At 30.4% G+C, this 25,989-nt stretch overlaps 1 protein-coding gene across 6 annotated transcripts in view; it reads right to left on the bottom strand.

The window, feature by feature from the left end:
- Window positions 1-25,989, bottom strand: part of ssh (Protein phosphatase Slingshot) — a 504,868-nt gene that overhangs the window by 328,475 nt on the left and 150,404 nt on the right. For 2 of the 6 annotated variants that reach the window (XM_075364385.1, XM_075364390.1), the window contains exon 2: window positions 8,153-8,217. The exons of the other annotated variants lie outside the window; for them this stretch is intronic. In XM_075364385.1, coding sequence (XP_075220500.1) covers window positions 8,153-8,200 — 48 coding nt within the window. In that variant the 5' untranslated portion in view covers window positions 8,201-8,217. The remainder of the gene's footprint in view (window positions 1-8,152; window positions 8,218-25,989) is intronic. 6 annotated transcript variants of the gene reach the window in all.

The following is a 25,989-nucleotide window of genomic DNA, read 5'->3' as shown; positions in this document are numbered from 1 at the left end:
AATCAAGGTATCTGTCAATGGTGGTGGATCTGTGTAGTATGCCTATTAGATGGTTAGCACATATGTGGATTCTGTTAACATTTATAGAAAACATTTTTTTTTAAATCTAAACATAATTAACAAGTAGAAGATAAGTTTTCAAAAGGAACAAAACATAAATAAACAAAAAAATTACCTTTTTCGAATTTTCACTTGCAATTTTCACTTTTTACCTCCCTATTTGAGAAAAATTTTAACAAACAAAAATAATAAGAGTAACATTCGAAATAATATTTCCAGGAAATATCAGATTATAATACAGGATTATCATAAAAGAATGGTGCGGTTTCAGTAATTCATAGAAAGATTGTAGGGAAATTTCTAGATGTTATATTGGTATCCCTGAAAGCCTCCAACCCAAAAGTTTGTTTATCAGCAGTTGTAACCACAACGCCAGTTCTTGTATTGTTGTTGCGGTGAGTTTAGCGAGTTACTATGTTCTCGGATAAAGACAAAGCAAAATGTCTTTTATTGATGGCTGAATTAAAATCCGTAATTTTAGTTCAACGTGCGTTTCGATATGAATTCGGAAGAGATCCACCACGCAAAAATAACATAACACGTTGGTTCAAACGATTCGAAGAAACCGGATCGGTTAAGAAACAGAAATCAACCGGCAGACCAAGTGTACCAGACGAAACGGTTGAACTAATTGGACGATCGGCAATTAGAAGTCCTGGGAAGTCCATCCCCCTTCGAAGCGTCGAATTAGGTATTCCAAAATCAACAGTTCACAATGTTTTACATAAAAAATTCAGATACTGCAGGAATGAAACCCGATGATGGTGTAAAACGTTACAATTTCGCTGTTGAAATGTCGGACAGAATAAGTGAAAACGAATCATTTTTAGACGATATAATTTTTACAGACGAAGCTACATTCCATGTGAATGAATGCGTTAACAGACACAATTCACGAATATGGGGCTCTGAAAACATACACGCTATTATCGAGAAACAACGCGATTCGCCTAAAGTTAATGTTTGGTGTGGTGTGATGAAAAATCGTGTAATAGAGTCTTTCTTCTTTGCTGAAAAAACAATTAATGGAGTTGTGTATCTTGACATTTTAACCAATTGTTGCTTTCCTCGGCCGGATGAACTCGAAAATATTCATCAACTTCATTTCCAACAAGATGGTGCTCCCCCGCACTTCAATGCATTGGTCACGGACGCTTTGAACGAAAAATTTGGAAATTGACTGATTGGCCGGCAAGGACCCATACTTTGGCCTCCAAGGAGTCCAGACCTGACACCTTGCGATTTTTTCTTTTGGGGGTACATCAAAAGCGTTGTTTATACACAAAAAATTCGCGACCTAAACCACTTAAAAAACAGGATTAATGAAGTAATGACAACCATTAACGAAGAAATGTTAACTAATGTTTGGAGAGAAGTTGAGTATCGTTTGGACATTTGTCGAGCGACTAAGGGCGCACATATTGAAATTTATTAATTATGTAAAAAATTGTTCGAGACGACAAATTTGAAAAATAAAAAACATAAACTTTAAGTAATTCTGTTTTAATTTAAACCATGTTCAAAACCGCACCATTCTTTTATGATAACTCTGTATAATATTTATCAGATTACTAAAGGAAGAGGGTAATGTGTTTGGATGGTAGATTTGTTTGCATCCTTTCATCCCCAAAACTGCTTTACAGATATTTCAAGAAATAAGCACCAAACAATCCGTCTCAATTATACAAATGTTAGTGAAAAACAATATGAAAAAACAACTAAAATGGTGAACAGTAAAAAACCATTTTCCCTTACGTAGAATACTGAATATTCATTAAACTCATCAAATGCGGGTAAAAAAAGAAAATTCCTTGAAAAGTAACTTACAAAACGATATACTTGTTCGTTACGGGGTATGAACATAAATTAAAATAATACAAAGTACAAAAGTTTGAAATTGTAAAAATTATTAAATATTTTTTTAAATATATTCGTAGTAAAATTAATAAAAATAATTTACATAAATTTAATTAAACAATAAGAAAATTAAAGCAGGTAATTAAACAGATTTCTATTCAATCACGCCAAATTTTTTAAGTAACTATATATCAAAATTGGTATAACATAAAAACAGAACATCACGTATAATTAATTAAATTTCAGCTTCTTTACTGATCTTAAAAATTTTGAAGTACGATTTTTCATGAAAAGTTATCAAACTAATCGTCTGTATTCTACAAGCTAACACTGAGAATGACCTAATCAATAATAATAATAAATAATGAAAACCCTTTCAAAAAAATATTATTTGTGAGCCGGTACAACAATTTCCGGGCAAGAGACTCCTACCGTCTCCAAAAACTTATAACTTTTTCCACACTTTATATATATATAAATATATTAAACATACGTTACACCTGAAACTTACAAAACCATACTCAAGAATAATAAGCATCATATGCCAGGCTTTCCACGGAAAAATATATGAGTAAATCGATTTTCCGATGCCTTATTTATAGAATAGAATACACGGCCCTATACATCATCACTCTGTTCACCACAGGAACCGGTTGAATAGTGAACATTACTTTTAGAGAAAGTAAATCTGACCAGGGTGGCTTATGTATCCCTTTTCAGATGCTTTGGATGCAACATTGGATGATACTTTGTATGTATCATATTAAAACGGTAGGGAAAACACCTGTATAACACAAAAATAATTTATTTTCGAAATATATACCGATGTAATATCATCCGTAAGATTCTGAATCGAGCTAAACATTATTACACCAAACAGAAAGCAATTTCTCAACCAATTTGGAAAAAATAACCGAAGGGTACTTTGACATAAACCTGTTATTATATGAAGAAAGTATACAAAAAACAGGTTACTTAAGACACCGTAGGATTTTATTTACAGATTTTTTTTTTAAATGCGTTAATTAATTGTTTTGAAGATTAATTTTAGCAAAAGATTTCAAAAGACAAGAATTATATTACGTAAAAATTAAATATCATTTTTGGAATTTTACCTGAGTATATAAATGTTACATAAAAAATGATGTCCTAAGAAAACCAGGTAATCAAAACATCCAAGGTTTAAAAAACTAAGAAAAGAATATTCGAACCATATTATATTAGGATCCGTAACAAAAATCTGCTCCTGTCCTAGAAACAGTTCCCTTATTAGAACACGCGTTTAATAAATATAAAAGAAGGCCCGGGTTAGGTTCGATCACAAAAGGATTTATATAAAAAGAACAAAAAATAAATAAACCTTAAAAAAGGGGGCAGTGACTATATCAGTCTTTTCTCATCCATAGACAAATTTATTAAAAAAAAAAATCTATTGACGTCAAGGAACCGACCACAAAGCTGGTGGTGTGTTCTTTTGTATTCGTGTTATATAGGGTACACCAATCCGTTCACCCTTTATTATCATCCTTTTTTCCGGTATTCCCATTTCATTCAATCACTACGAACAATCTCCTTTTCCCTCTTTTTCTTTTTCTACTTTTTCGTTAAGGCGTAAACATAATACTATACGTAATCCGCCCCCGACGTTATATCAACGCGTCACAACGCGCACTGTGTGTAAAATGTTCTCGGATAACACAACGTAAACAGGAAGAATATCTCATTACGTGTCTGAAAATGGATGAAGTGAACCGAAAAGCGTGTAGGTGAAAGTAGGCGTCTCTTAGGGTATACAAAAGGGAGAATAATAGGATGAATCCATTTATTTATACCATCGTCATATATACGTATAGGAGAGCAGTATAGTAAAATAGCTAGCCTTTACACACGACTAACCCTATTCAATGATTACGAAAATCACCTTATCGGCTACTCATACCGTACTTCCTTCTACAATTTATTTTTAGTAAACATCTTCATGTATTAACTACATACTTAAGATGTCAAAAGAAAAAACAAGAAAATATTAAATAATATCAAACAATTCGCGGGCTAGAACTGAAAATAATCCACAAGCCGACACGATAAAACGTAATAATTACTCGTAAATGTAATATAAAATGACGAGTACACATATTAAATTATATATACACATATTTTTAAAATAAAAACTACATAAAATTTTATTTCATTAATAAATGATTTTTTTATTTTTTTTTATTATTGAATTATTATTTATAGCAAAAACGTTTTTACAATCAGAGGTTAACAATTATTAATAAATAAATATATTTAAATTAAAAAAAAAGGAGATGAAGTCGGATTCGAACCGATATGCCTTCCCCTTGTAAGATTCAAATATTTCATTAATTAAAATTTCATTTGGTTTATAACTCTGGAACCAATGAAAATAAGTTCTACTTATGATATATCTTTGAAACGTTCTCAATGAAGGCATATTATTGCAGTAAAGAAAAATTCAAAACACTATGTTTTTTGGATTTTGGGCTTTTTTGGACACTTTTAGTCCAGTTGATTGCAATCAAAAGTTAAGATGCACAACTAGATATTACGAAAGTCCAAAATCCATAATTTCAACATTTTACTTAGTTTTTGAGTTATGCGAGATACATAAGTACATACATACAGATGTCACGCCGAAACTAGTCAAAATGGATATTTCCGTCGAAATCTGAAAACATAAATTTTCCACGATCACAATATTTCCTTTACTTCATACAAGTAAAAAAAATAAACATAAAAACTTAAATCGAAATTAATTTTTATCCCAGAAAATATTTAATGTAATAAAAAACACGCATATTACCCTGAATTTAAAATCAAATAACAATGCGTAGTAAATACATTTTTAGAAAATGCAAAAGTATGAGTAGCATACACAATTTGTTTTTTTTTATATCGAACCACCCGACAGCGGTTGATATCTTCGCCTGAGAAACCAAACTGCTTCAGAGTACAAAACTATTTATATAACTTCCACAAAATGTACGTAATATTACGTATAAATAGTAGTTTAAAAAAAAAATGGAATCGACATCAAGACTATGTAATATTATGTACGTATATAGAATAATAATCCAACTGATCCTACCTATGCTGTATATTATATTATAAAGTATATTGGGTCTGAAAGGTTTAAGACGAGATATCTCGATTTTTATTAACGGTACTACATATATTGTGCAGAAACTCACATTACTTGCCTTGCAGAAGACCATATAACATCATCTAACGTGACGTATACATATAGAATATCAGGATTCCCACTGTCCCTACCTGCTCGTAAAGAATCTGAAAGTCATATAAATTGATGGTGGACTCAGCCAATCCGATAAGTAACCTCGGACCCCTCTGTCTCTACCTACTCACCGGCTGCGAAGAAATAATTTTTTTGTCAATTTTCAGACCGATGTTTTGTATCTGAAAACTTTTTTCAACATTATGGTACCACCGCGAAAAGCAGTTGCGTCGATTGCAATAAGATTTATTTCAATCGGATTAATAGGAAAAACGTTATGCGCGAACAAATACAAAAAAAATATATATATACGGGTCGAATACATAACCTTCTTATTTGAAGTCGGTTAAAACAAAATATTTTTTTTTAAATTTAAATTTATATTAAAAAAAAAATAAATAAATACGATCAAACAACAGAGTAGTGTAATAAATGGACAAGCAGATTGTAAGTTAACAACGCACAGTTTAGTTTAGTTTAATACCTAGTTAAAATCTGACACATTTTGATATGTTTTGTTTTTAATAAACTTCGAAATTTTTACGTTTATATTTAGTCCCTGAGGGCTAAATTCATACCATTTTATTCAGAATCAAATTCTGTACTACTTTTGTTTATAACGTCTGTATTCAGTACCCATCAAACAAATTATTTTACACCAAAAATAAAATTGTGAGTTTTCGACCCAATCTTTTATCTTTTACTCCACATTTTTCGAAAATACTAAACATATATTTCTGGAACCAAATTTTTACTTCGTTGTACGAAGTAAAGGAATATTGTGATCGCGAAAAATTTCGGTTTTCAGATTTCAAAGGAAATATCCATTTTGACTAGTTTCGGTGTGACATCTGTATGTATGTACTTATCGATCTCGCATAACTCAAAACCGATTACCCGTAGAATGTTGACATTTTGGATGTAGAACTGTTGTAACATCTAGTTGTGCACCTCCCCTTTTTGATTGCAATCGATTGAATCAAAACTGTGCAAAAACAGCCCAAAATCCAAAGACATTTGAATTTTGAACTTTTTCTTAACTGCAGTAATAAACCCTCGTTGAGAGCCTTTCAGCGATGTATGACAAGTGATACTTATTTTCATTCGTTCCAGATTTATAGGCAAATGAAATTTTACTTAATGAAATATTTGGGTCTTAAGAGGAAATGGCACATCGGTTCAAATCAGACAAGTCTTATTCGAATCACACATCATCTCCTTTTTTTTAATTTAAATATATTGATTTATTAATAATTAATTATTAACCTCTCATTGTAAAAAGATTTTTAAGATAAATAATAATTAACTAACAACAAAAAAATTTGAAAAAATTTAGAAGTTATTAATGAAATAAAATTTTATGTACTTTTCATTAAAAAAAAAATGTGTATATGTAATTTAATAGGCGTACAAGGAAGTCATGTAGTGTCCACATCAATTTTATTTTTCAATTTTTCAAATCAATTTTTTCCATTTATCAGGTCATGGTTTCATATAAATCACTAAATTTATCCCTTAATTTGGTACCTAAGAATTACACTCTGGCTGCATTTTACCGAAGGCGCAGAAATTAGGAGGAATTCTTTTGCCAGGCGATACTCACTAACAAAACATTTCTGAACATATATTTGTATGAAATTTCTACTTTATTTCTACCAATACAACATGTCCTGAAAGCCTCTTACATTCTGCTTGAATCGTACAGTTTAAAAAAAAGGAATTTTTATTTTTACTCGTATACGCTAGGAGGAAAATGATATGTTTATTTTGTGCCTCTGTAACAAAGGCCAAAATTACACTGAGGGTACTTACAGATTTTAAAAAGTAAAAATAGTTAGTGTACATATTTTTTTCCAAATTACACAACCATTAATTTTAAATTCAACATTGAATGGAATTTGAAAAAAAAAAGATTGCATGAAAGTAGAATTTAAAAAATAAATACAATAGTAGTTAATATAACCGACTGTATAATCTGACCACTTGCCAAAGTGACCACTGCCTTTGTTCCAGAACGAAATCGTACAGAATTTCATAATTATTATTATCAGATACAACGTTCTTTTGTAAACTGTATTGGATATTTATAAATTTTAATGAAGGAACATTTTTTAAAAACGATGTTTTTTATATTTAAAACGGTGTTCATATATATTCAACAAAATAATCACCGATATATAATGACCACTAGCCCCAAAAGCGGTTACATAATTATTTAATACTGGCCTCCGAAACCAGCAGTAGGTATTTCTTCAGAGGATAAGATGAAATGGCAATTTTGTAGCGTGTGAAAATGTCAAGCCTGACCAGGATTCGAGCCCGAGACCTGCGGATGAAAGGCCGAAACACAATCACTCGCGCCACGGAGGCCGGCTATTTAATACTGTTAAGAGATTTTATAATAATTTCTAGCTTAAAGAATACCACCAAAAAAAAAGTATATGGTTTTTCCCTTTACTTTTTGTAGTACTAGTGATGAGCTGCGAAAATCAGTTTTAAGATTAAAATAACGAATAGAACGCCGAAGAGCTTTTATAAAACGGTGGAAAACCCTACAACAAGAAACACTCATTAGCAATCATCACAAATTATTTTAACAAATAACTACTTACGATGATCGTTTCTCACTCGAAATGCGCATCTGACTACGAGTTTTAATAATTGTAAAAGATTCTTGAACGTACTCTTAATCTTTAATTTTTTTATTATCATAAATTTATCTTCATTTTTTTATCTTCTTTCATAATAAACATAATTTTACTTTTGATAGTGATATATTAACATTAAATAAAGATGATTGCAGTATTGCGAGTTTTTTAACATCAATCTTTTTAACAGATCAAACGTTACGCGAATTTGCAATGAGTAATGTTTTATACAGTAAATAAATAACTAAATACGATACTACGAATATACATCAAGCTACATACTTTTTAAAACTTATATTCAGTTTATAAAACACTATTCTATACTCACACAAAAATACAGAGGACTTTGTAAGTACTTTGAAAGTATCATCACCATTTTCCAAGGACACTCACCTGAAAACATAAAATATAAATATAAGAAATAATTAATTAAATATATTAATTTCCTGGCATGATAGCTGTGGAGCTATGCTACAAGGAAAGTATGGTAATCAGTCAAAAAATGAGGTATGGGTTTTTTTTGCATTTGTTGACGTTTCATGAGCCAGGGATAAAAAAAAATGGGGATAATAGTAGTATGTATGTACATGTTTTAGCGTGTTTAAAGCTTAATAACTTTTGACTGGGAAACCGATTTTGATGAAATTTGGCACACAGATTCGTGTACACGGGGAAATTTGTAAGTAAACTATTAAGGTTAATATCTCTAAGCTGCTCATTACATAGGTGCTGCTTATCTTACCGTTTTAAAAAAAAATTCCCCCTTCCCCAAAAATCTAAAAAGCTATCTTTTTATTTAACGCAAAATGTTTTTTAATATAATTTTTTGTATGTCTTTCTACACACAGTAGTAGTGCAAGCAGTGGCAGCTAGCGTATAGGCACTGTGGAACTGCAGCATCTCCTATTTCTACTTAATATTATCGATAACATTTAATTTAATTAGTACTTTTTTCTTTATATTTGTACAATATATAATCGTTATGCATAATGTCAGTAGCCATCCCCCAATTTATGAAAAAGATACAAATTTTTTGGATGGACTGCGCGCTTTACATTTCCAGCGGCGTGGTGTTTGGCTGTTGTGTGCATGTGCACATAGGAAGCTGCATGCGAGGGAGAGATAGCGCTGTCGCTCCTGCAGTGCCGACCCTGGCGTGCTGGTGGAAGGTAGTTTTTTACATCGCGTGTGTTGTGCTTAAATACCGTGTACCATATTCTTGAATGTGATACAAGTGTAGAATTAGATTATTCTCCATCTTCCAGCTATTCTATTTGATTCATTTTTTTCCGGTTCTTTTATTTTACAGAAAACTTTAACCGTGGCCTTGAAAAGGCCCAGAAAGAAATTTTCTTGAGCAGCATCGCCACTAATGTTATCTACGAGCCGCCACTGAATGCAAGTGGCCCAAAAACATACTTTAGGGGCAACATTGAGGGTGTGGGGGCCGATCAAAGTTTAAAAATAACGATTTTTTTTATTTTTAAACTTTTTTTTTGTTTGTTTAAGCATTTAATAATAATATCATCATATTACCCCAACCCCCCACAAAAAAAAAATCTTAGGTGTAACGTTTTATCGGTTGTACATTTTTCAGTGGAAGTTTTTTTTAGTTTTTTCCATTTAACATAGTAAATGTAAAAAAATCAGAAGATTTCCTTGGTAACTGATTTCGGTAGTGGAGAAGCAGAATAAAGTACCGATTTTTTGCATTTTAAATATAATGATAATTTTACAATAAAACTTATCATAAATTACCACCACTGCAAAAAAAAAAATCTTATAACTTTTTTCATGTATCATTATTTTTCCACTGTATCAGAATAAATAACCAATGTCATGAAAGTATAACAACTTTGTTTTCGGTTTTTTGACAACAAACCACCCAAATATCTATTAACATTTTTATTTGTATTATACTATATGTTTATTTTTCCGTTAAGTGCTACTGTTTCCACTCCGTGTTTTATGTAACAAAAGTAATCGGAGGAAAAATAAATAATTTTTCATCGAGAGAAAGGTGGAGCTCCAAAAAATCTATGTTAACGTACAGTATTAATTCATTATTAAATAATCTTCCTAGTTAGATCTCGATTTAATTAAAAAGGAAAGACGTTATTAATCGGTTCGGTAGTTAAAAATGTAACGATCAGTTAATAAAATAAATATGACTATTATTACAGTACATGAAATTCTATAAACTTATTATCCTGAATGTTATTTTTATAAACCAAAAACTGAAAGAAAAATATATAAAAAAAATATGATATGTTTTAGTTCTTTATTACCTAACCCCCCCCCCCTCACACAACAATATAAAAAATAATAAATAAACCAAAATTTGTAGACGAATTGTAGATTAAAAAGCCGATTCTTTTAAATTCAACATTCTGTCACTTCTTTAACGTTTTTTGAACACATCAATTCGATCTGAATAAAAAATCCGATTATTTTACTTATTTATAAAAACCGCAAAGAAAAATAATAATAAAATCAGAAAAATACAAAATAAATTTTTTTTTGTAAAAATATTCCTATTCTAGACCCCAGTTAAATTGAAAGTAAGGATAAACAAAGATGATTCGTTCTAACCGACTATAATAATTTTATAATATACAATAACTCATTGACAGCGTAGCGTGCTGTCTCACCCGAAAATAATTGGCTATCTACTAAATCACTCTAATTTTTATTATTTGTAATACAGTATTTTATAATTTGTTAAATTATCTGCATATTAATATATTGTTAATTATTTACATATTATCTATATCTATATATTGTGTATCAAACATTAGTCATATTAGAATCTATGAAATGAAGACTTTTACTGATACGCTACTTAGCAGTTTTACATTACGTTCAATGTTCAATATTCACAGACAGTTTAAACTGCAGAGTTTCTCAACGAACATGAAAATGTAGGAAACAATCGATTCATAGGAAGAAAAACAGCCTGTCTATATACATAGACCGATATATGTATATATATATATATATACATGCGTCATAATTGCGATGCAATCATGTCCAATACTGATGTACTTGTTAATTGCCACACTCAACGTTGCTATACACATTAAATTTTTTTACCAGTTTCATACATTTTTTTAATTTTATTTATTAAAAATAGATTATTCTCATTATTATAATTCAAAAATTACATATGCTTAAAAGTTTACAAATCAAATTTTTATTATACGCTAATTTTTTTTACAATGTACTTTAAAATACAGTGTACAAAACAGGATATCGGAGTTTTAAAGCTGTTTAATAACCCTTAAATTTTCGTTACGCGATACACCTCCAATCGATAGGAGAGTTCGTCCCATACTTTAATCGGCACGTCTGGAGTAATGGAAGCGACAGTTCTTTCAATCCCGTGCCGCAAATCGGGTAGTTCAATAGGCAACGGAGGCACATAACACAAAAACATTACGAAGTCAGATCGGGTGACCTTGGAAACTAACAAACGCAAATAAGCTGTGTCATCGGCTACATACCAACCGATCCAGCGATCGGGGAAAACGTCATTCGATCGATCCCGTTCAGAATTATACCAGCGAGGAGCCGCACCAACCGGTTCCCAATTAAACTTTTCTGGTCTTGCAGTTGAAAAAAGAGCCATGTACACAACCATCCGAATAAGCACTCCTGTTATGCTTGCTTCATCGAAAAAGAAGGGCCCGTAAGTCGGAAAATAGCACAAAAAACATTTAATTTTGGGGAGTTCGCATTGTAAGAGTTCACGGGGATTTCTGACCTCCACATACGGACATTATGTGTGTTAACTTTTCCACTAAGATGAAACGTTGTACTATCACTAAACATAATACGATCAATAAAGTCGTCTACTTCTTGCTGAATCATTTCGTTCGCAAAGTCGGCACGCACAACGTAATCGGTAGGCTTCAAACTCTTTAACGGCTGTAAAGAGTACGAACGCATATGTAAGGGTCTCCTTAAACATTCCATAATATCGTTACCGGCATTGCTAGTTCGCGGCCGGCTTTCCAAACAAACTTTTTGGAACTACGCAAAAAGACACCCCGACACGTTAAACAGCTTCTTGAGACATCCTTGTTCGTCCCGTACTCTTCCCTTAACACAGAGATCCGGCTGTTTCAGACCCATAATGCTGTTGACAAATATTATAGTAACTAGGAGAACCACAATTGAACTCCCTCAGGAACACACGTTGAACGATAAGACATTTAGCAAACTGCAAAACAGACACTTTTTGTTCAGACGTCGCCACATTTAGGCGTTGTCAAGCGGAAAGATAGGCGATTAATCTAAGTCCATGCGCGTAACTAAAATTGTCCTTTTTCTCTTTGATTCCAAACTTAAATCAATACTGTACACCTCATCCAATGAACACGATAACAAATTAAAACCTCAATAATCTTTTTGTCTACCGGTAATGTTTTAAAATTTATTTTAATCTTCAAATTCAACGAAAAGGATTGTCTTTTTTTACGATCCATCGTCCTGTCTTTTTAAGTAATTGTGATGGCCAATCGTTAAGCCAGTACGTACGTTTATAAGACCTATTAACATAACTGAGATTTAACTACTGGAACACCAAATAAATTATATTTAAAATTTTTTGAAAATTCCCATTTAAAATAAATATATTTTTTCTTGATCATTCATTTCAGTCAAAAGACAATGTTTATATACCAAATTTTTTTATTTTATTTTTATATCAGGATATGTGCGTCTTGGTGGAGAAAAGAACAAAAGGATTTGGCGATTACGTAAAGCAATAATAAAGATTGATAGCAATCCAGAATAGAAATTTATGATTTTAGCAACATATCACTCAATACTACTGCCGAATCTTTGGGTTTGTTTCCGATTGTAAATGAAAGCATAAAAGAAAATCCTATTTACAAAATTCTGATCGATCTCGGTAAAAGATTTAAGTTAGTATTTCATTTCCGCACACAGGTGATATTCACGAACACTTACAAAAATGAAAACCCCACAAATATAGCAGGCAGAGAGAAGGGGATCAGAAAAATCATGAGCTAAATAGATTCTAAAATAACGGGACCGACCAAATGTTCAGAGGAATGGTACTGATAAACCTATTTTTTTTTATCAAATAAATTACATAAAAATACCCGTAAGAAAAACGTAAAAATTATAAAATACGTAACTGCAGGACAAAAACAGTCTTTTATCAGAGATAAAGTTTTATAACTCGAAAGTTTCCTGAATACGCTACTATATAAAGAATAGTAATAACTGTTATTAATACTTAATATTCATAAAGCTCACATTAGAAGGAAGGAAAAAATAAAGAGGTAATGACTGAGATTTAAGAGGGAGAGAAAAAAATACTATACATGTGGGACATAAGCAACGGTGAAAATCATGAGATAACTGAGAGTTATTCCCATACATCGCGTGCACTACTCTATACTGTTTCATAACAACTATCGTATTGAGAGGAAGAAGGAGATTTACGGACATGCATTTCCGGTAAAACAAAACAAAAAGAAGAAAGAAAAAAACGCATGTACGCACTGGCAGACACGCGATTTAAAATTATCATCGAAATCTTCCCTCTGAAATCCTAACGGTTTCACAAATGCAATTAAAAAATAATATTGAGCAACAGTAAAGAAGTTTAAAGGAAAAAAAGGAAGAAATCTAAAAATAAAAATGTAAATTAGCAGATGAAATTCCAGATACAAGGAAGTAACAAAAAATGTACAGTACAGAAAACAACATACAAAACATTCCCGTCTGTCTGTTACTATTTCTGGCTTAAAAATTTGACCTCATTTTTTCCCAATTAAAAAAAAAAAAAAAAAAAAAAAAAAAAACAATTACACAACTCTTTTTTTGGGATCTCTGGAACTGAAATGAAAAGATAAATAAAAGTTTACAATAATAAAAATATTAAAAACTAAGGTTTGCAGCCAATTTATCTCAACAGTTCTTTTATTAGCCTTCAAGACATTCTCAGTCAGTTTCTATTCAGTGAAAATCTATTAATTTAGAAATATTAAATTAATATTTCTAAATATTAATTCTAAATATAATTATTCAGCGGTTGTCTAAATTCTTTTATACTATGAGGCTCGGCTAATAAATTGTGCACACTAGCATGCTACAGGGAGACAAAAGTTACTATCGAGTTGGGCGTGGCAGCACATGTTAGCTAAAATCTCTCTCTGTAAACCTGCGATAATGCGTTGAAATCCGTTTACCGGTTTGTTTTCAGTAGCAATTAAAATGGAGTCGAGAACGGCCAATATGACAATACGGTAAAAACAGCGCGCAGTGATCGAATTTTTAACAGCAGAAAATGTGAATCCTACGAATATTTGTCATCGTTTAAAAGGGATCTCAAAGGTAATCACTACATAACCGACAATGAGGTGAAGGAAGCTGTGGCCACTTAGATCCAAGAAAGACCGCCACAATTTTTCAGTGACGGAATGCAAAAACTTGTCACACGTTGGGAAAAGTGTGTCAGTGTAAACGGGGATTATATTGAAAAATAAATAATGCATTTTGTAGCTTAGGTATTGTACTCTTATTCATTTTTTATTTCATTCCAATATCTCTTTTCATTCTCATGCTACACATAAATGTGCAAAATTTATCAACCGAGCCTCTTACTTTCCACAAGATTTAGTCGAAAAATATGATTCTTCATTTTGTACTGAATCCATATTCAACGTTTATTATCTACACTTTTATAGCACAATAAGTATATCTACAAAAATTAATAGATTCGTAATTAAATAAACCTTTTTTCCATTAATAAAAAAACATTCAAAATGTTTACATTCAAGAAGTAATGGCAAAACGTTTTCCGTAGTTTTGAAGTAATTTCTAAAATTCCTGTGTACAAAATAAAATCCTTCAATTATACATATGAATGCACCAAAAAAATTACAGTATGCCTATTAACCAGTTCTTTAACTATTAAATCTTCTAGAGAATACCACATAACAATCTTAAACTACAAGTGTTTTCCAAGCTCTGAGTAGTTGGAAAGAATGGCAGTGGTTGGAAGGAATGTAGAGGTGGTTTTCCCTCTTACAGGCCAGTTACTCAGAATCACATTAAATAAATACGCTAAGACACTGACTGAAATGCACTGCTCTAATCAAAATGTTGACTAATTTTTATAGTCATATAGTAGTACAATATAGTACTACAAAATATTGTAGTACTGGCAGTAGTAGTACGTTACACACTTGTTTAACCTCGCTTGTCTCATTTATGCACCAATCTTAACAAAACTTTTCGCTTTTTTTTCTTTCTAATACCTAAAGTTCTCTTTTGAACTTCTTCGGTGTAGGAGATGGTTAATGTTACCATCGCATCGACTGCTCTTTGTCTCGAAGTTCCAATAAGAAATCCAGGTCTCGTCTCCGGTAACAATGTGATTTAACAATTCACATCACCTTCATTTACGTAACGCCGCAAAAATTCATACGCTGGCCGCAGTAAGACCTTTTCCTTGAATTGTGTGTATGTGTGCGTCCGCGCGTGTGTTAATATCTTCGGCACGGATTTTTTACAGCCAAATTTTTTCATTCAAAATTTCATAGATAAAAGATAGTGAAATATCAGGAAATATCAAATATAACTGTTACAAGGTGAAGCGGGAGTTTTCTTAAAAGTTTTTCAATTGAATCCATTATTACCGCACCTTGTTACTTCAGCGTTAGTCATAGTATTCGTTCCGTAAATGTCACACATTTAAATGTGAATTTCAGCAGCATTTTGCTTGTGAATTGTTTTTTGTCATCAAAAATTCGGATTATTCCTCATTCTTCACATCTGGCGGGATTACGAATTGTAACACCTCGTATAAACGGATGAATAAAAACAACAAACAACAAAAAGGACTAAACTATTGCTGCAAATAGCTGAGTACTGACTTGAAATAACTGAGCTACACAAGCGTCATATGTTTAAGTCTTGTACATCGGCGGCAAATTCAAAACAGACCGTAACTTTAAGGGCACCCGGTACTTAGTATCTCTGATAACTTTAAGAACCATTACTTCAAGACACAAGAGAAATTCAGCAGACAAATTTAAGGTCGTTCTTTTAGCTACTGAGTTTTTTCATACTTATACTACAAACATTTTTTCACTTAAAATTTTTATTCAATTTTCCTATTTTTTTGAAGTTAATTTTTTACACAAAAAGTTATGTATCTTCGAAAATATAAATATCACGTTTTAAAAAAAAGACTCAGTAGCTGTGTATTGCATACGCAAACACACTGTAAAGATTTCATTTTTCTACTTTAAGCGGTTCATGAAATAACGGGTATTTTATTTTAAAAACATGCAATTTTCGTAAAACGATTAAAAATGTCATTTACTGCAGGTCAATGCATCACAGCACCATATTCTGCATCGTCTGGATTTCCTTCCTCATAATCCTTATATTCTGGTCGCGTACTTTTTCCGTTTCTCTTAGTTCCATGTTAATAAACTATTTTTGCTTCCTTATCAGAACTTTTTATTCGATGACAGTCCATCATGTTCCACGGACAAAAACCGTGTGAAGGGTTTTCATCTGGCGAGATTTTACGAAAATAAATAACCCGTATTTCACTCGCTTCATGTCTTTTATATTGTATATTTTTTTTTGTTATAGCAACACCATAATTTCAACACACTGAATTTCATTGTTAAGTTTATCTGTCAGTTAACCCTTTCTTAAATTTTTTTTACAATTTTCTAACAAAGAATTCTTCAAGTCTCCGCGGAGATTTCGCAATCTTGAGCCCATCCGCTTCTGAATATTACCAAAATTTCAAATTTAATCAAAATTTCCCTACATAAACAATTAATTTCCCTTTCATAATTAGACAGTGCCAAAAAAAATCTTTAAAAAACTTTAAAATTCGGATTTTTCAGTGAGTAGTGCTTAACAAAAAATAATCAATTTTGGCACTAAAAATATCATTTTTGCTTATTTTATTGTTTTATATGCATAAAGTAACATTTGAAATAAATAAAAATGTAAAAAAAATCGAATTTAAAAAAAATTCAAGGTACCAGGTGTCCTTAAAAATACGCTTCGTAGAGCATTTAATCCGTACTACTGGTTTACCAACCGATCTATACTTCAAAACCTTAGTTTATTATAGTAAAAACACACAAATATCGAATTACTAGTCACTCATCTCCATCAACATACGGTAATTTACTCACCCATATATCGAAGAGAATAAATTTTTATTTTACAGTGAAAAAATGTCTACAATAGTCTATGAAGTTACAAACAAAATATAATATACTAAGTGTTGTGAGTCCTATTGTGTACAAATATCAATACAGAAGTACATCATTAGAGTTGAATCACGTATACATGTACCGGTTTTCATACCAAAATATATATATTAAATACAGTATACTTTATTACATATAATCCGGAATGAATGAAGAAAGAACGCAATTTAAAATCGTGACTAGTTTTACATTATAACAGTATTTTTTTTTAATTTTGTTTTTATTTTTTGTTTTCACGCTCAAATTCAACACGTTTTACAGACACCGTCACCGTCGTATTACTAGTCGACGAATCTTCTATACTAATAATATTCGCTTAATAATAATATAATGGTGTGGTTTAAGTGAGAAAAACTAAATTAGAGCGTCACACGCTTTTGTATTCAAATCTATAACATATTACAACAGAGTATATAGCATAATAATACTCTATATTGTAAAAGAAATAAAAACACACAACACAACCTACAACGTGATGGATTAACATTATACGTGGTAAATTATTCTTGGTGTTTTTCTTCAACCTTCTGAAGTTATTTATATGAATGTATTCGTATATTATCTCATTTAATGTTTTTCATATTAAAAAAAAATTGTATACAAAATTTATTAAAAATTATGAAAAAATCAATCACCATTGCAAAAATGAAATAGTGAACATTTTTCACACGACGTTACAACAACCTTTAAAAAATAAAAATAAAAGTAAAATAATAATAATAATAAATAAAATAATAAAAAAAGAATACAAACATAACAATTTCAGAATAATCAATAAAAGAGTCCAAAAATTTAATTAATTAGACGAAATAATTACCTCCGAATGTTTAAGAAAAGAAGGAATAAAAGTAAGATCACAAAAATGGAAGTAGCTTATCTTACAAGAAACATTTACAATAGCTGATGTGGACGCCAGATTACTTCTTTGTACGCCTATTAAATTACATATACACACTTTTTGCTGCACTTCATTTAAACTTATTTCATTTGAAATTGAGATGCGATCCTCCAATTCTTTAATAAAGTGGACAGTTACAAAATTGCACTGTGGTGGACACCACGTTGCATCACTTTTTTTTTGGTGTCCCTATCAGCATTTTATATTAGTTAATATATTAATTTTGTTTCACGACGCTCAAGTAATTATGTGGTGTAAATGAGAACGTGTCAGATCTGTAACCATGCACACACACATCGGTTTGAATCCGACTTCATATACATTTTTTTTTTAACTCTTTTTTTAATTTAGATATATTGATTCATTGATAATTATTACCCTCTGTAAAATTTTTTGAACTAAAGTGAAAAGTACATAAAATTGTATTTCACTAATAACTTCGGAATTTTATTCATATTTTTTTATTTTATTGTTATTATTGAATTATTATATATTATAAAAGTTTTTTACAGAGATTAATAATTATTAATAAATCAATATATTTAAATTAAAAAAAGAAGATGAAGTCTGATTCGAACCGATGTGCCTTTCCTTGTAAGATTCAAATATTTCATTACTTAAAATTTCATTTGGCTATAATTCTGGAACCAATGGAAATATGTACACCAGTAATGATATATCGTTGAAAAGCTCTCAACGAGGGCTTATTAATTACTGCAATTATGAAAAAGTCCAAAATGCAAATTTTTGGATTTTGAGATTTTTTGGACACTTTTGGTCCAGTCGATTGCAACCAAAAGCAGAGGTGCACAAGATGTTACAACAGTTTTAAAACCAAAATTTCAAATCCTACGGCTAATCGTTTTTGAGTTATGCAAGCTACATACGTTCGTACGTATAGACGTCACGCCGAAACTAGTCAAAATGGATTCAGGGGTCGTCAAAATTGATGTTTCCTTTGAAATCTGAAAACCGAAATTATTCGAGATCACAATACTTCCCTTACTTCGTACAAAGAAGTAAAAAAATCCAAATCCAAATGCGTGAAATTAAGACAATACTAAAACCGTGGTTTTCCTAGAGCGTTATATAGTGGCTTTAAGCATTACATAGTGGTTTGTATAAAAGGCTTACATAATTTCTTTGGAAAACCTAGTCAGGTGGACAAAAGAATGTTAAAAAAAAACCACGGGCCAAAATCGAAGATAATATTTATAAATTAAGAAAATCAGAAAACATTTCCAAACATTCTTAAAAAAAAACAGATCATACAATGACAAAACTACCGCTCTCCGTGATTTAGTGGTAGCGTCTCGACTTTTCATCCGGGGATTTCAGATTTGAATCCCGATCAAGCACGGCATTTTTCATACGCTGCAAAAATTTTCTTATTCCCACGTTCAAACCTTAAAAGCTTGTGAATTAATGAATTCCTTCATCTTTACAAAAAAAAGAACAATTAAAATTTTACGTTTGGGGTTCACTTGTATGGAATGGATGAAAGTAAATTAACAAAACAAATATTTACCTTTTGGTATAAAAGGAAAATCAAAATAAGGTGGTCCAAAGAAATTGAAAATCTAAAAATAATTAAATATTTCCAAGGAAACAATTTTCGACTGACGATCTTCAGAAAACTAGTGGGTGAATCTAAATTTCCAGGAAACGTAAAAATAAACGCAATCGATGGATCGAAGAAGTGAGAGAAAATTTAAGGTAAAGAAGGAAATAATTTTAGAAAAGAAAGAAGTCAGGATTAAACATGAATGATCATTAGGAGGTCCAATCGGCAAAAAAAGATAATAAAAAATAAAAATCTCCGAAAAGAATTGTAAAAAATTGACCAAGAATACAAACAATTTATTCACAAAATCTTAAACTGCATTTCACAAAAAGGCCTTCAAATTAATTAATAGCCGATCTCTCTCTCCATAGCGGAGCGTTAGCAACTCTATATTTCCACCGAAATTCTGGGTTCGAGTCCCGGTCAGGCGTGACATTTTACATACGCTGATATCATCCATTGGTAGCTGTTACATAGTACCAGAAAGAATAAACGGATATAGAAGATTTAAATAATTGCTGTTTAAACTTTCTCATATTCAAATGAATTACATTCCGGGTGATTAAAAGAAACTTCGAGAATTTAAAAAGCATATAAAAGATTTTTCAGATAACTTACAGATTCGGTTGAGGTCTTATTTCATAGCCAAACACAACAAGTTTTGATTCGGATAATTCATTATTACCAAATTTTGCTAACAGTGTTGTTGAAAATACATTTACTGGTGAGGAACGTGTTGGCTGTGCGTTTTGGTTTCACCATTCGCAGTCAGCAACTAGATTTCAATATAATTTTGGTTGAGTACAGTAGGGAGCCTCCTAGTAGGCAAACAATTTACTCTTAGCACCAAACCTTTGTTGAGACAGATTGTTCATCTTCCAGGAAGCAACCGTAAACGGTATCGTTTATCTGGACATGATTCAAAATTTTGCAATTCCTTAGACTATGATGATAATTACTGCCAGCAAGTCGAGGCACCACCTTACTACCTCTTAGAAGTCAGAGATTTTCTTGATACTCGATTCCCAGGCCGGTGGATTGGTCGTGATGGTCCAATTACATGGCCACCTCGCTTCCCAGATTTGATTTTTTCTTGTGTGGTTTCACTAATGATCGGGTTTATAAACCACCTTTGCCTGCTGATCTTGTTGAGCTAAGACTTCAAATTAACGCCACAGCTCTCTTTTTCTGTTTAGCCTCCGGAACATAAGGTATTTTGTGATTTGCATCTCTGGAATTTATAATGAATTCTTTGCAAAATCAACAAATTTATCTTTTAGTTATTTTGTAATCGAAAGAAGAACTTAAGAATAGTAAATAAAATTTTACGAATATTTCCTATACAGAAAAAAAAAAATTGTACTCTTTATGTTTAAGATTAGAAGAAGATTAGAAGTATGTAGTATGAGTACTATGAATTTCTTTCATCTTCAAAAAAAAAAAAAGATTCTTTCATAAAACAACATTTAAGTAGTAAAATGAATTTCTTTCATCTTATTAAAAAACATGAGATATCAAAAAGTTTAAAAATATCGCCAAGATGAAAATATCAATAGACAAATAGTAAATTCTTTTACTTATTTCGGGTAATCAATAATCAAATCTTATTTATAATTTTCTACTTATTTAATATTTATTCAAGAAGAATTAAATTTCATAATAAAAGGAACCAGGCAACCTGTAAAACAATAAAATAATATGTAATTTACGATTTCTTTTTTTTTCATTTGTGTATTTGTTTATGAGAATTCCGGCAGAAAATCTATTGCCTAGAAAATTAAATACAAATTTTGTACAGTGCATGAACATGTTTTATATGAGAATGTAAATTACTTATTAAAGATAAAATAAATGGAAAAAAGTTCTTTAAGACTTGCTACAAAATAATAGACTATAAGAATAATATTCTAGGACTCGGAAAAACACATCTGTAATTGTTAAATGTTACATAACATTTTAATATTTATTTATTCAATTGCTATCGATAGATTTTATTAATGATAATTAATAATAAATAAATAAAAATTAATTAATAATAAAGATTTTTATTAATGGTAATTAATAAAATGCTGACTTAAAAGCTTATTAAAAATAAACATTTTTTTAAGGAAGACAATTCCTTGTTAATGTATAAACTGACATTCATTCAGAAAATTATTTATTAATGTGTGTATTTATCCGTATTTCGTAGGATTTTTAAATAAACTAATAAGAAAAGAATAATTTAACAATATGATGTACTCTATTAATACTCAATAAGAATTTACTCTTGTTTTTTCTTTTCGTTCCGACCATTATGATGGATCACGTTTACGTAATTTTGATTTATTTTCTTTTCACAAAAGGTTTTCATTCTTTTGCTTTGTTGTTGTCGCCTTTCTTCCATTTTTCTTTCTATTCAGGTTAGTTTTATCTCTCTCTCGAAATTTAGATTCTTGATTCACTTTTCTAAATTTATCTCAGTCTTTACACAGATCCTTAGAAATGTTTAATGTTTTTACAAAGGTATAAGAGGATGATATGTATGAATGTAAATGAAGTGTAGTCTTGTACACTGTCAGGTCGACCATTCCTGAGATGTGCAAGTCGGATAATGCCCGACTTGTTGGCTACATTTTGGAATGAAATCTACTTCAGGTAGGAAAGTATGTAGCATTGTAAATCGAAGCAATGTCGAACCAAAGTGAATGTTGGGTGACAAACTTGATGTGTTTTTCTATGAAATGAGACCTCAATCGAATTTTTAAGGTATCTCGATAAATTTTTATATTTTTTGAAAGTTGTGAAGTCCTTTTTGGATCACCCAGAACCACAAACAAATCTATTCGTTGTTCCGAGGGAACAAATTGTAGATATTTAATACTCAAAATAATAATAATAATAATAGTTCAACTATATCTGAAATTGAAACAGCATTTTCAAAAAACTTTTTTTCAGATGAAATCACCGAACAGTACTATGGAAGAAGTTCACCCGAAAAATTAAGCAACTGTACGAAGTTAAAATATTTAGCTCTTTTTTTTTCTGTATACGCCAAATTTAAGTAATGCAAAAAGAGGTGTAGTTGATTATCTGATTGGTCGCTAGATTTCTCTGGCAACGATTTCATAGATTGGTAAGCTGACCAGGGTAGCAGTAATTATTCTGTTTTGATACCTTCTATTGTATGTGGCTTAGTACGGTAACACATTTAAAATATTTAAATTAAGGTAACAAAAAATAACTTCTAATTTTTTTTAAGGACAATTCTGAATTTTAACGATATTCCAAAATTACACGGAAAATAAACCTGAATCAATTAAAATAATCAATGACACTTTCATATCATAATCATTTAAATCAAAACTACCGATTATTTGTTATAATATTTACGTTTCTTCTGGAGAGAAAAGAGAAATTCTAATGTGGTCGCACCAGGAAATGTTGCATAATATTATTATAAGTGAGGTACGGGGAAGCTTACTAAAGACGTAATGACGCTATATTTTTGACGTAATCTTCACCAGTCAAAAACGGTTTACTAATCTTCTTTGAAAAACATCCTTTTCAATTTTTGAAACGAGAGATTTGTTTATTTATACTTGTATTGTTATGTATCAATGATTTTAAAAAACTACTATAGTTTAATAGCGAAATATTGACTGACAACCTTGGTTTATTTCTATAGATATTTAATGATTATTGCAGCTACCACTATAAAGTATGTAATTTACTTTTGTTGTGATCCTTTCATTTACAGTAAAATCAGTTTTTTACTTTTAATATAAGCATACATAAAAAACACCATTTTTTTTGCAGCGTCTAATACGATGACTTAACGATAACATAAAATTATTTAATAAAAATACTTGTTGAAATTTCAGTTAAAAATTATTATTTTATTAAATTCCTATTAGCCGATAGATGCTACAATTTTTTTTTAAACTGAACTAGGAATAATTGAGTTCCACATTACTTAGATTTAAACTAAAAATGGCACGCAAAAAATTTAAAAAATTGATTCATTTTTATAATCAACTCTTAACAATTTTTTTTAAATCTACAAAGTACTCATAACGATAATTTAATTTTAAAAATGTTATTATAAAAGTAATTTTTTTTTAAAGAAAATACACATTTATAACTGCTAAACTAATTTATTTGTTTTAAAATAACCTTATTCATAAAAAGATTAGAGATAAAGATAGAGTCCTACAAAGATTTTAATTTTTTTTCTGTAGTGTTAGAAACGTATCAATTAATAAAAGATAATTTACACACATAAAAAAAGCTGGAAAAATATTGCATGACTTTCTCGGTTATTAATAATAAAAATTAAATGACAGCAAAAAAAAATATGTATATATTACTTGAGAGGTGGGGAATAAATTTTAAGAACTTTTTTTCTAAAAATATTCTTACTTAGGTTAAGCATATAAAAAATCTAACACCCCCTTCAATAAAGGTTAAAATAAAAAATTCTCGAAAAACATTTTTAACACTTTAGGTGCGGGATCTATAATTAAAAAAAAAAAATTGTAGACATTTCTTGATAGCTCAACATTTTAAATATACATTTTCAAAAAAATGTTTGAAAAGTATTTAAACCGAAGGGAGATAAAAGGAAAAGAACAAAAAACATATAATTTAATTTTAAGAAGTGGGGGTTAATTTTTTGAAAAACCTTGTTTGGATTATATATTCAGTGTAGGTAACAAATTTGCCTGAAAATAATTTTCTCTAAAACGCCTATGAAGAAAATCGAAATCTGAGGATAAATCTCTGATATTCGCCCACAACTTGAACGCATTTTGAAAAAACAAAAAATTAATATGATCAACATCCCATATTAAAGCCAAATTTGATGAAAATCGGTTCAGTCAACCCTGAAATGCAAGGCCAAAGGTAGAGTGACACTTATACGCACTACATATATATGTTTTTACTGTCTTTCTACTACCATACTTTCCCCTTTAATATAGCTATACTAGCTAAATTCGCCGGTAAAGTAAAAGACAAAAATTATTGTGCATAAAATTTGTAATCACTAATTCAGGAAATATTTTTCAAAATTTCATCTCTTATTAACGAAACGACTCTACTCGTATTTTTTTGTCATTTACACGGTTACATATTAATAGAAAAATTCAAATGGCAAACATGAAAACAAAAATACAAATACTTTACCCGCATATATCGAATTTTTTTTCCGGAGAAGCGGTTCAATAAAACATACCGCTGGACAAATATTAAATAAAAATTTAAACATCTTTTATAAGAAACATTTCTTGAAGAGCACTCAAATCGTGAGTTCTCTTCCGGGTAACAGATGAGAACTGGTACCCGGTGTAACACCGGGTAATTTAACTTCTACATCGATGATAAAAACAAAATTCCATTTCATCTATTAAAAACCGCAACACAAATTACTTTCTCTACTCGGCCACAATCAAACGAACAAACTTGTATAACATAACTTAATATTATGAAAATGCTAGATAACGATAATAACGCATATATTATATGGTATAAACTAGACAGACATAAATACATCGTAATACTGTATAATATATACGCAATACTTGTTCATGTTATTTTATTGCTTCCCTATTCCTATATGTACAGATTAACATATAAGAAATACCAAATCAGGAATGTTGATTAGATTACTAGTCTTAACATTAACCTTACCGACAATATAATTTATTAAAATGTTAAACTTTTGCAGTTATTGATCGTTGATTTTATTTAATTATTTTCTAATAAATTATAATTTTAAAATTATATCCCCAAAATTAAGCGAACATATAGGTACCATTGACCACTTTCGGCATGTTGAAAAGTTATAGCTTTGAAATAAGTTTACAGATATTTTACTAAGAAAAAAAACACTGCAAATTTAATATTCCTTGAGACTTAGTAGGAAGTTACATTTATATAGATACATTTCTTAGACGGAAGAAATTCATCCGAGATTACAGAAATACAAATTGGGGAAGGGATATGTACAGAGTGATTTACAAAGAATGTAACAAAATTTCAGGACGTGTTCTTCTGGTGAAAATACTGCAGATAGTTTATATGAATATCGCACAGAAATGCTTCCTTAGAGAGTTCATCTGGCGAACTAATTTCCCAGAACTTCAGAAGTTTTCGAGAAATCAGGGGGATAAGACAAAAGATTAGGATCGAAATACACAATATTGTATGTTTGGCTAAATAACTTTGTAAAAATGAATAATAAACACGTAAAAGTTTTAAACAAAACTTGTAGAGATTTTGATTCTGAGTAAAATGGTAGAAATGAAGTCCACAGACAATAAATGCAAACGTAACAATTTCGAGGTTTATCAAAAACAAAACATCAAAATGTGGCAGATTTCATCTATTTTCGAACCTATGTTTATATGAACTTTTATCTTTATTTTCACCGGTAGAAAATG

Source organism: Lycorma delicatula, chromosome 4, assembly GCF_047948215.1.
Source record: "Lycorma delicatula isolate Av1 chromosome 4, ASM4794821v1, whole genome shotgun sequence".
NCBI lineage: Eukaryota > Metazoa > Arthropoda > Insecta > Hemiptera > Fulgoridae > Lycorma > Lycorma delicatula.
Note: the sequence above shows the minus strand (reverse complement) of the source record. Positions and strands in the feature narration are given on the sequence as shown.